This window comes from Perna viridis, chromosome 3, assembly GCF_037379345.1.
Source record: "Perna viridis isolate PV_CMFRI_1.1 ecotype Kerala chromosome 3, ASM3737934v1, whole genome shotgun sequence".
NCBI classification, from domain to species: domain Eukaryota; kingdom Metazoa; phylum Mollusca; class Bivalvia; order Mytilida; family Mytilidae; genus Perna; species Perna viridis.
Window position 1 is genome coordinate 25,817,368 of NC_142447.1, and position 13,634 is coordinate 25,831,001.

At 32.7% G+C, this 13,634-nt stretch overlaps 1 protein-coding gene across 1 annotated transcript in view; it reads right to left on the bottom strand.

Annotated features, from left to right (window-relative positions):
- Window positions 1-3,888, bottom strand: part of LOC148621599 (uncharacterized) — a 137,986-nt gene extending 134,098 nt beyond the window's left edge. The window contains exon 1 of the mRNA XM_088576145.1: window positions 3,791-3,888. Within this exon, the coding sequence (XP_088432271.1) occupies window positions 3,791-3,887 (97 nt within the window). The 5' untranslated portion in view covers window position 3,888. The remainder of the gene's footprint in view (window positions 1-3,790) is intronic.
- Window positions 3,889-13,634: the final 9,746 nt, after the last annotated feature.

Below are 13,634 nucleotides of genomic sequence, written 5' to 3' on the forward strand. Positions count from 1 at the left end.
GGTAAGGGGGACAAAACAAATTCTTGACAGGATCACCGGTGAGGTTCACGAAATGATCCGACTTTGCCACGGGGTTTGGGGGCATACTCCCCCAAGAAAATTTTGAAAAACCTCAAATCCTGCATTCTGCGGGTATCTTGAACAATTTTTCAACAATTTTCTAAGGGGGCCCTACACCCGCCACTGACTTTTAATAAATTTAAATAAAGAACACTTGACTGACATTCTATCATACTAGGAAAATGTATATACTAGAAATATTAGGTATGATCTTCCTTTAGATTCGGGACTATTGTCATTATAGTGGTATATAAGATAAATACATTTTGTCTTAGGTTTTACTATGAAATTGTTTATTTACGTAGCCTGATCAGCAATTCTATATGTATCAAGTGAAAAAGGTATTTATTCATTAACAAGAATAGTTAAAATTGAAACTGGTCATTTTCAATATGAGGTTAAAGTTTTTATATGTAGAATATTACCAGTTAGAAATTTTAGAAAAAGGTCGAAAAAGCACCAAAGATCATTTTCACAAAAGTGGCAGCCTTAAAAGGTTAATGGAGTGACAATAAGGAAAATTGTTACTTTCATGAAAAATCATGTAAATGTTGACGTTTTTATATTTCCTTATTTTTGCGGGGCATTTTACTTGTTTTGTTTTGTTTTTCCTTCTTTTTTAAATATAAGATTAAAAGTGCAAACGCGCACTTGACATTTTTTTTTTTCATATTCAGGGACGGACTTGAAGGTTTAATCTGTCTTATTTCTTCCGGGTTTTTCTTGAAAATTCAAGACAGTTTCTTGGAAATTCAAGATTTTCAAGAAACTTTCTTGAATTTTCAAGTTATTATCTTGAATTTCCAAGAAAAATCCGGAAAAAAATAAAAATGTGTGGCCGTTCTCGGCTACCATAGATTTACAGAGGGGTCCAGTAAATATTTGACAAAAAATACATGTATGCATCATGTTAACAATTTTGTTGGATCATTTATTGAACGATATCTCTTTTAGATCATTATTCAATATTTCAACATAAACAAATGTCACAACTGAAACATCATGCTTCGAAATAGCGTCTGACGTACCAAATACACTGTAGTCAATGCGCGGAGCTTGCTGAAACATGTGAAGGGGAATTAATTTCTTAAAAGGAGAACCTGGAATCCCGCCCCCTTTTGGGTCCGCCTATGACCAAATAAAATTCGATATGGAATGAAACAGAATAAAAACATACTTTCTTAGTGGTGAACTGCCAAACAATCAATCGTAGAAAATGAACGAAACATATAAAAACCGACAGGTGCAGAAAGGAAAGTTTATATACAATTATGTTTCTTAAAATCATAATAAGCCCATCTAATAATTTTAAATAAATTGCGTAATAGTTGAAGTTTGTGATGACTTTGATAACAGAGCTTTATTTTTCACTTCGTGCTTTCAGCTTTCGTAACACGGAAGCTGATATGCAAAATGATTCATAAAGTATATGATAAGCAAACAAGAATGTTCTACATTTCAAATCTAACAAGATGCGTGGTACATTTAGTTTTAAGATTAATTTTAGCCTTTAAAAATTTACTTTTATTACATTTTAAATTTTCTTCAATGACATTTGAAAGATATTTGAATCTCAGATATCAGTGCGATCAGTCAGTCTACTTGGCTCTAAGTTCTGCACATTTTACCATCAGTTTAAGGAGGGAGACCTAGGGTGAGGGACATACATGTATCTCTTGAAATCAGTTGTATGATTGTATCATATTTAATTTCATCAAAGCCTTTCAAGCGTTCATTTGAAACAGAATGAAATCAGTTCAAGTTACTTTGATGCTTACATGAGATTGATGTAAAATGTTGAATACAAACATTCCAGTGATTTGTATAAGTTGTATCCCTTACCCTAGGTCTACCTCCTGAATTGATTTACCGTTTTTTTTTTTTTTTTGTTTTTTTGTTTTTCTGGTGGTCCTTACAGTTGCTATTTATTCATTTGTTTTGGAATATAATACATTTTTTTCCTCACTTTAGCGCATTTATACACGATTTTAGATGAGTTTTTGCTTGAAATATTAGGTTTGTAACCATATTGAGTCCAGATTTATTTTCTTTCTGAAATTCTGTTTGTTTTTTTTTTACTCTTTATATTTATATTCATCTACAATACATTGCTTTAGTTTTATCATACTTTTATTTAATGGTGAATGCAAACAATTTTCTGCTGAACGAATGGGTATTAAAAAATGACCATCAATAATCATAGAAAACCAGACACTCAGTGATTGTTGAAATAGTAATAGTTAGGTAATAAATGTAATATTTAACTTAAATGTAGTCGGCATTGGTATCAAACAAAATCATGGATTTTCATAGTTATACAATAATCTCCTCTTTTATTCAATAAATAGATCCATGAAAATAGACATACATATGTATTTACTGACTAAATTGGAACAAAAACCTACGTTTTTGTCAGTGAGTAAGTCTACATCTTTTATGGAAATATCAGCAGCTGCAATCCAATACAAACCCCGAATAAACAACTGTTTTCCTAATGGAATTATTATTGATATCAATTTAATATTACTCTATATAACCAAAGCAAAATCTACTTTTCATTGACCGGAATTTTAAATATATCATACCGTTTCTCCCAGAAACGGACAAATGAAAGAGTGCATGATTTAAGTTTCGCCTTTCTTTCTTCGTGATAATTGTCTACTAATAATACATTGTAATGCATAATCCTGCTCCAGATATCATATCCACGGCCATGAATTAGAAAAAAAGTTATGCGTAAATTTCATTTCTACCATCAACAGATCAAGCATTTCAGTCTTTATATACAGGTTTATATGGTATGGGGGTACGACAAGTTACGGTTCCAAAGTGCATAGGATTTCATAGGCTCTATTATATTGTTCAAACAATAATTTTATAAAAAGTTTAATTTTACACCTGTAAAATTATGACATATGCGTCCTTGCTCTACATTTAAAAAGAACTTATAGATTTTTATGTAATGAATACTTTTGATACCCATTGAAACGTAGGACGCACTATTGACCATTTTAATAAGTAGTTTTGACAGAAAGATTTTAGTTCTACCTAATATAATGGTTTAAATAAGTGCAAACGAAGAACATGTAGCATTACAACCCTCTATGGTATTGAGAACTGGTTTATTAGAGTACACTTAATTTCATTTCGTCAATGGAGCACCAGTTGGGTCAGGGATGCGTGGAACGTTACGAATTATTTAGAGAAAAAAAAGAAAAGTTGAAATTCGCATATATATGAAAGAAATTCCGTTCACGTGGATATTATTTTTATTATTACTATTGTTATTGTGTTGTTTAATTTTATTTTATGTCATTTTATTTTATTTCCCATTTTTTTAGGAGAATTTGGTCCCTACATCTTCCGATGAGCAGTAAGGTTTTTCGTGAAAGTATTCAGCACTGTTTTTTTTTTATATTTATAAGACCCGAATAGGTATTATGTACGCCTTGAAAAAAAATATGATATAACTGAGATTTGCTTGAACTATAACGACTAGGCTAAGCCACTGTTGCTGACAGATTCATATAACGGTTAAAATTGGCATCGACTTCACAATCGAACCAGAATACATATTCTATGGTTTTCAATACAAGCTTCATTTTCCATAGAATTATTGAATCGAACAATTGGTTGTAACATTGAAAAGTAAACATATATACACAATAAGTATTTTTCAGCATTTCAAGGCTAACAATCAATGAATATTGTTTCTATTAAACAGTCCTACCTGTAGATAAACACAGGTCGGTAGTCAAAAGAAGTAAAATTATAATTGTTATAATTCCCGACGGAAGATCTGTTTTCCGTCTATCAAGGAGCACCATGTTTCTCCCTGTACGGGTGATGTTATTGTGAGACCGACATTATAATTAGAACCCTCATTTATATACCCGACAAACGAGTTTTATTTATTCAATTGATCCCTTGAGTACAGACATGGAGTATGAGTATTTAAAAATTAAGAAGGTTTGTTTGTCAAAAACCAACACTACCAAACTAACAGCTCATAAAGGATGTGTTAGTAGCGGCCTTTTAATCCGAAGGTTGAGATTGACGTATGGATATGAAAATTGGAGATTGTATTACAAAACTTAAAGTAATAAAATTTGAATGAAAATAGGTCAACGGCATTCTTGTGCCACCTTATATGTCAATATTAAAATGTGGGTGTTTGCCTTATTGATAAGTTAAACAAAACCTTGGAGCAGAACATCGGCTTTATAACACCCTGATTGATAACATATCTACCCAAATTAAGCTGAAACTTGTGTTTTGCAGTAAAGGCGTTGTCACTTATGAAGTTATTGTCTAGTTCGTTGTCAAGACACATACAGTATTTTCTGCCTAGCAAGCGTTACCCGTCAAGCCTTAATCTGGTTCAGTAGTAATACTGTTGTGCAATCCTATAGAGCCCTGATAGTAGTTACGATAACTTAACCGCGTTTCCGATGCTCTCCCGACCTATATCGTAACTACTCTGATAGGGACACGCAGAGAGAAAAAAAAAACTAGACATTGCTCATAACGGGACTAATACCCCCGCTGCAAGTTGAAACCTGTATACTTGGGGGATCAATGTGGACATACGATCCACACTTTCTAAACTCAACACCCAACTCCACACAGCAATCAGTACCGTTTTTTGGTTTTTTTTGTTGTTGTTGTTGTTTTTTTTTTTTTTGTTAACAACGCAATATCAGAATTTGACTATTCCTGACAACACTCCATTGAGTTCCGTTACAATCCTGCGACTCGTTAAGGAGGAGTTGCTGACAACGCATCAGACCAAGTTGTGCTAAAAACGCCTATGTTCCAACAACTGTCATTTCTACAATTTTTGTCCCAATATAAATTCCACCCAATACGTGCATCTCCATACATTAATCTAACAATCCATTTATGTTCATAACAATCCTGCAAGTCGTTAAGGAGGAGTTGTGAACAGTGCATCAGACCAAGTTTTGTTTCTAAAAAGTTCCAACAACCAGCATTTCTACAATTTTTCTTCAAACATGAATTTCTGACGATGTACACATCTCCACATAGTAATCTAACACCCCATTAAGTTTCATTACATTCTTACCAGTCGTTAAGGAGGAGTTGTGGGCAACACATCAGACCACGTTATGCAAAAAAATGATAATAATAATAATAATTATAATAATAATAATAATAATAAATGCCTCATGTTCAACAGCTATCATTTCTGCACTTTCTGTTCCAACAGTAATTCCTTAAGTACATGTGGTTTTATTACACCCCTCAAAGTGTCATAACAATGTTGCAGGCTGTTTAGAAAATAGGTTGGACAGACGGACAGACTGGCAAGATATAAATATAGTGTTTGTACATCATATTAAATATCAGTCCATAGAAAATTCAGACACGGCCGATGGTAAAGTGATTCACGGTTTAGAAAAACCCACCAAACAAACGATGGTTTTTCTTTCAGCCTGCAAAATTATGCTATACGTTCAGATAACGAAAATCGTTTTTACATTCAGATTTGCACTTTTTAGAAAATCATCGATTTATCTACCACTAAAATCAACCAAAATGTAACCAAATCGAGAACAATAACTCTTGCAAAGCTCCAATTTCATATACAATATGTATAATAGCAACAACCAAATGAAAAAACTAAGAGTGGTTATGTGATAAGTAACTGTTTCTGAACAAGAAATATAAGTGAATTCTGTGTTTTTTTTTCACATTCATGAATCACTTATAGTCTGATTTGCATAGACTGTAGACTGCTACTTAATATATTGTGCGTATAGGATAATATGCTAATTAAGGGACGTTATAAAACTTGAACAATTTCGGTTTAGACTAGTGTTGGCCAGGTAATGTACATTAAAATACAAAACGAAGACATTAATTTAGCAAAATTAATGTGATCGTACATGTGTACTACGTTTGATATATTGAAGGATTTAGAGTTTTATGCATCTTCAGTCATTTACTTTTCTTGTATAAAATTAAATGCCCCCCTTAAATAATTACCATTCTTACAACTATATATGAATACGAGACGTTAGATCAAATTTCATTGCATTACGATGGGTAATTATATGCTTATTATTAAAGCCATTAACTTTCAATGTGTACGCCTACGCAGTCTACAATATAACAGTGCAGAATGCTTGCATTGAGGTTCTTCATATTATCCATAAATATCGGGGTATATAAGAACTAAAATTTGTAATTCCAGTGATTTAATTTCTAAATCTTACTGTGCTCTCTGTCAAATTAAATCATGCACCCATGTTCTCTTCGTATTGATAAGAGTGTTGCATTGTCTAAAGTGTTGCTAAATAAAATGTAGGAGTAACTTCAAATAAGTGCAACTAACTGTAGTAGGGAATTGACAAAAGGAAAACAAATTAAAATGGGTCGATGTTATAACACTTTTTACAATACTGAATTACTACAAGGTTGATTATTGCTATCTGATAGCACTTATGTACCTTGAGTCGTACATTTTGTTGTAATTGAACCGAAAATGTTCTACCACGGAAAGTCAATATGTGACAGTTTTCAGGAACAAATTCCACTCACAAATTCAGAAAAGAGGGCAATGTATGGAACGCCTTAACCGTCTGATGAGATACACATTTGTTTACGTGTTGTCAATTTTATATTACTTGCTGTAGTTTTATAATTACATGTGGTCATTTTGTATTTACGTTATGTAGGAACATCTTTACACTATGTCGTTTTGTGTTTCCGTTCTGCCATTTCGTCTTTACGTTCTGTCATTTCGTCTTTATGTTCTGTAATCTTGTCTTCACGTTCTGTCGTTTTATGATTACGTTATGTCAACATATATTTACGTAATGTGGATTTATCTTTACGTGCAGTGGTTTTCTTGTAATGTGAGGTCGTTTCATCTTTACGTTATGTCGATCTCTAAATACTTTATGTGCATTTTCTTTTCTGTACGTGCAGTGATTTCTCGTTTACGTGATGTGGACAAAACTTTCATGATGACGTGTGACCCCGGAACTTTTCGATCGTTTAAACTTCAAATCAGCCCGTAAAAGGCAAAATAGACGTCACAACGCCGATTAGAAAGAGTAATCAAGGGAACCAAGGCTACAGCGGCAATCAAAAGAATGCAATCCAGGGACAAAGACCAGACATGGAAAACAGACATACACAACAAAGAACATAAAGCAACTAAAATCATACATACAAAGTAACAAAAGTAAATGAGCAACTCGGACTCCACTAAAACCTGGGAGCATGGACCAGGTGCACCGGTAGGGTAAGCGTCCTCTGCTTTTCTAGAAACACCCGCCGAGTTGCTCATAAAAAGTCAAGTCCGGGGTAGACAAACGAGGAAAGGGAAACTGTGACCCGTTGAATAAATCAGTTTTCATGGTGTTGATGGATACACCATAACGATCCACGAGTTCATGATGACGACCATAAAACTTCTGTAGTGATGACTTCAATCTTGTAGCAACATAACCCTGTTCCAGAAGCCTATTTGTTAGAGTTCTAGCGCGATACGAAAAGTCTGCGTAGCTTCGGCAAGCTCTGGCATAACGTATGAGTTGTGATATGAACACTCCATACGCAGGAGCCGAAGGGATGTTGCCACAGATTAAAGGGAAAGTTGACAATTCTGAATGAAAAGTCATCACGTTTGTCGTAAAGTTTGGTCAATAGTTTACCTTTACCATCGATTTCTAAGTGTAGGTCAAGATATGAGGCTGACTTCACAGTGTCTGTAGTATCCTTTATCTCAAGTTCTTTTGGGTAGATGCGATGTATCAAATCCCCGAAATTAGGATTGTTTAAAGATAACACGTCATCTATATAGCGGAAACTGAGATTGAAGGATCTAGCTAAACAATATGTTTTCTTTCTGATCAGATCAGCTATAAAGTCAGCCTCATAAGAGTGAAGGAATAGGTCAGCTAGTAAAGGGGCACAATTTGTTCCCATTGGAATGCCGACCGTTTGTTGAAAAACACGTCCACCACACTGGACAAATATGTTGTCGATTAAAAATTCCAGCATTTCGTAAACATCTTCCTCTGTATATTTGGAAGATGATTTGGAATTATTTTTTACAAAGTATGAGGAATCTCTACCAAGAACTATATACTTGTATCTAGGTGTACCATCTTTTTTGGAAAAACAACGATGTATAATGTTTTTAAGTCGGGATTTTAACTGAGTATGGGGAATAGAAGTATACAGTGTTGAAAAATCATAGGTTTTAATGCTATTATATACAGATAATAGTCTTGAACTGATTGTCTCCAAAAGATCTTTCGAATTTTTCAGGATCCACATTGAACTAATACCATTACGGGAGTAACAAGTGTTGTGGTAGGACTGTAGACCCTTTTTGACAGAGGTGAGTATAGAAGTTAAAAGTTTTGAAAGAGGTCTGGTGGTACATTTTGCAGATCCAGCTATGAAACGTTGTTTGTATGGATTCTTGTGAAGTTTAGGAATCCAGTACATAGACGGTAAATCACAATCATCGTCCTTGGTAGAGAGACCAAAAGAGGATAGTACAGATTTATGGTTTTCCACAATCTCTTCTTTGGACAGAGTGGTAGCAGTGTAGGTCTTATCACTGCTATTATTTTCTACGTCTACCTCTGATAATAAACATTGGATATAAAACGTTTTGCAGACAAAAACAATGTTGTTTTGGGCTTTGTCTGCTGGTACGACAACATACTTTTCATGTATCATAGTAGACAATGTTTTTGCTACATCGGGGTCGAAAAATGCTGAACGAAATGCACTTGGGTAGTCTGTCCAGTCACCCTTATGGCAAGCCAAAGTGGACAAAAATGAGCATTTTCTAATATTAAAAAAAAATGATTTTTTAACATTACAAATTCATTTTCTAATATTACAAATCAGTTTTAATATTGAAAATTCAATTGAATTTCGAATATTAAAAAAACTATTTTTGAATATTAGAAATTGATTTTCTAATATTAGAAAGTGAATTTGTCGTATTCAATGTCGATTTTTTAATATTAGAAAATCATTTTGTAAATTAAAAAAAATGTGACTTATTTTCTAATATTACAAATACATTGTCTAATATTACAAAATGTATGATATTTTATAATACTATTAAATCAGGAATTTGTAATATTAGAAAAAGAATTTTTGATATTAGACAATGAATTTGTAATATTAGAAAATAAGTGTTTTCTAATATTAAAAAATGATTTTTTAATATTACAAATTCATTTTCTAATATTACAAATTAGATTTCTAATATCACAAAACACTTTTTTAATATTAAAAATTCAATTGAACTTCTAACATAAAAAAAAACGATTTTTTAATATAAGAAATTGATTTTCTAATATTAGAAAATGGTTTTGTTGTATTCAATGACGATTTTTTAATATAAAACAATCATTTTGTAATATTAAAAAATGTGAATGATTTTCTAATATTACAAATTCATTTTCTAATATAACAAATTCATTTTCTAATATTACAAAATGTGCGATATTTTATAATATTACTAAATCAGGAATTTGTAATATTAGAAAATGAATGTTTAATATTACAAATTGAATTTCTAATATTAATTTTTTTTTCTAATATTAAAAAAAGTGATTTTGTGATATTAGAAATTCATTTTCTAATATTACAAAATATTGATTTTTTTTTCACTTTGGCTTGCCATACACCCTAGAGTATTTATTCTGTAGTAAAAAAAAAGCTTATTTGTTATTTACGTTCAATATTATCACAATTGATACACCTTGGACTCTGTTGATGACTTGTGGCGATTTTCGTAGTCAGAATATATATTTTTTAATTAAAAAAAAACATGGGACTTTCGACTCCCTGGAAAATTTGCATAAATCCGACTCTACAAGTTATTGTGTGACTAAATTTAATTTTCTACATTAATAAACCTCCAAAACTAATTTTCAAGAAAGAATTTTCAAAAAATGTTAAAAATCTTACCCCTACCCCTAGAAAACTGGTCTCAGTATCAAACATAATTTTCATTCACAGCATACCGACACTGTGAAACCCATATTTTAGGCATTCATAATTAAGATAATGATTTACTCAACATATCTGATCAATTCAGGCGTTTGAATTTCTTTATAGGTTTGCATTTACTATAAAATCAAGAAAAGGGGAATTTACAGAATTTCTTTATCATCCATTATTATCTTTCTCCAGAATTCCGTAGTTTTAACAAGTGTTTGTGTGATACAGTGCATGTATATAGTGCCTAACCTTTCAAATGAGCCCAAGTAATTAATCATTGAATTTTTCCAAGTCAAATAAGGTGAGAAATTACCACCCTTAACCATGAAAAAAATACCTCAACATGAACCAAAATGTTAGTTTTAAGTTTATTAACGATATACAATAGGCATGCTGGGTGCTATTGTTTTCATCATTGATATATCCAACATCACTGCTCATTTCATGAGCGTATAATTTTAGTTTCAAGGCGACAATATTGTGTTTTTCGTAAAAAAGAGAATTTTCGGAATTTCATTTTTCTTCCATTTCACTTTTAATTGGCATATTTTTTTTTAAAATACCGTACTGCAAAAAAAGCTTTTGTAAATAAATACTACTATATAGTTTAGTAGCTTTCTTGTGAGCCCAAGTTATAAATATTTGAATTTTTCCAAGTCAAGTTAGTGCAAGAAGTACCCCCTACCCATGAAAAAGATACATCAACATGAACCAAAATTTTATATTTAGCATATAATCGAAGTTAAAAAGACATGCAGGGTACTAAGGTTTTAATTATCGACGTATTCAACATATCTAAAGATAGGAAAGAGGTTTTTTTTTTAATTTCATATTTTCTTTCATTTTTAAAACCTGTTTTGTGCATTTTTTTAAGTACCATACTTCATACATGCCTTTGCATATCTAAACATATTTATTTAGCAACTTAGCTTTTTAATAAGCATACGCGATCGGCCCTAATAAGGTATTTTTATCATGGGTAGTGCAGTTTTGCATTAACTTGACTTAGAAAAGTTCAAGTACCTACATATATTGGGCTCATTATAAAGCTACTACACTATATAGTTGTATTTTAATATACAAAAGCTCTTTTGAAGTACGGTATTTGAAAAAAAAATACACCAATTAAGGGTGAAATGGAAGAAAAATGAAATTCCGGAATTTTCCCTTTTTATGAAAAAAAAAACCACATTATTGTCGCCTACGCTCCTGAAATTAGCAAATATGTTGGATGCATCGATAATGAAAGCAATCGCCCGAAACATGCCCAGTGTACGCCGTTTATATGTTAAAAATTAACATTTTGGTTCATATTGAGGTATTTTTCATGGGTACGGGTGGTAATTTTTGCACCAACTTTACTTGGAAAAGTTCAAATATTAATTACCTGGCCGATTTGAAAGCTTAGACACTATATAAATCTACTGTATCACACAAAAACTTGTTTAAACTACGGTATTCTGAAAAAAAATAATCACGGGTGATATGGAAGAAATTCTGAAATTCTGTAAATTCAACTTTTTACGATTTTATAGTAATTGTAACCCTATAAAACTTTACACGCCTGAATTATTCATATTTTGGGTAAATAATTATCTTTTAAATTATGAATGCCTAAAATATGAGTTTCACAGTGTCAGTATGCTGTGAATGAGAATTATGTTTGATACTGAGACCAGTTTTCTAGGGGTAGGGGTAATATTTTGAACATTTTTTGAAAATTCTTCCTTGAACATTTTTTGGCCCCGTGCAGGTCCGGATATTGAAAGAATAGGCCTGCAGCAGCGCTAAGCTTGTTGTATGACTAAATAGTGCTCAGAAACCTAGCTGGGGGCTAGGCGCTCTGCCCACAGAGCAACTGGGATGTGTGCCCCAGGTGGTGGAATGGGGTACCCCTGGCGTGTTACATGCTGGGGTTGTCAGGCTATAATACGGAAAACCTGACCGCAAACCATAGTGGTGCACCGTGTTGGGAAAGATGCCACGTTTGTCGCACGTTAAAGAACCCTGCTGTGGTATTCGATAGGAGTAGGAACCTTTGCGCTCCATCATAGGAGGCTAAATTGCCCGACCTTACCCATCCCTCCCTTTTTCTAGTAGCAATCATAATTTGTCGACCCTATTATTCTTGTGTCCCATCCCATTTTTCATTTCATGTTCATTTTATCAGCCATGTCATGTTCATCGTCTGAATATACCTGAAGTATTGCTGCTCGGACGTTAAACCCCGAAAATCATTCAATCAATCATTAACATTTTGGAAAATTCTTTCTTGAAAATTAGTTTTGGTGGTTTATTAATGTAGAAAATTAAATTTAGTCACGCAATAACTTGTACAGTCGAATTTATGTACATTTTCGCGGGAGTCGAAATTCCCATGTTCTTGGAATTAAAAAAATATATTCTGACTACGAAAATCTCCACAAGTCATCAACAGAGTCCAAGGTGTATCAATTGTGATAATATTGAACGTAAATAACAAATAAGCTATTTTTTTTTACTATAGAATAAATTCTCTCGGGTGACTGGATAGACTACCCAAGTGTATTTCGTGCAGCATTTTTCTAATCGGCGTTGTGACGTCTATTTTGCCTTTTACGGACTGATTTGAAGTTTACACGATCGGAAAGTTCCGGGGTCACACGTCATCATGAAATTTTACATCACGTGAAGAAGAAATCACTGCACGTAAAGAAAAGAAAATGCACATAAATCCACATTACGTAAATATTTGTTGACATAACGTGAAGACAAAATTACAGAACGTAAAGACGAAATGGCAGAACGTAAACACAAAAAGACATAATGTAAAGATGTTCCTACATAACGTAAATACAAAATGACCACATGTAATTATAAAACCACAGCAAGTAATATAAAATTGACAACACGTAAACAAATGTGTATCTCATCAGACAGTTTAGGCGTTCCATAGCAATGACTGGCCATGCATTGTGAGGTGCAACACTGATTTTTACTGTATAACTTATCGAGCATGGAGTTCTCCATGGATCCGCCTATACAAAATTAAAAAAAAAGACGTATGAATGGTTAGCGTCCACCTATATATATATCTGTCAATAAACGCTCATTCATGATCCTTCATTGAAATAGCGAATAACGAAAGTATACACTTGTATTTATAAAATATATTTATTCACATAGTTTTATCTGTGGAGCTAGACATCCCATGTCGTTCTGCACGCTGGCGATTGCGATCGTTTCAATTTTAAATTGTTCCAGTACGTTTTAAAGAAACATTATTCAAAAACTTCCAGGAGTAAATTAAAACTAGTTTTCAGAAAGTCCTTCATTGTCGAGCTCTTTAATAAGGAGAAAATGGGAGAGCGAAAGGAATGTTTAAAAAAAATGTGTGCTGAAATAAGTTTTTCCTTCCATCTAAATAAATAGCTTTAGAGATCAGCGTGTTAACAATACAAAAATTATCTCTAGTTATTCTGAGGAATGTACCCAAAAGTTTAAAACTGCAAGGCATTCACCCAGTGGGTGCATATCTATACAGATTGGAGATTGAGTATCTTTATACTTGAAAGTAAGATTTAACACAA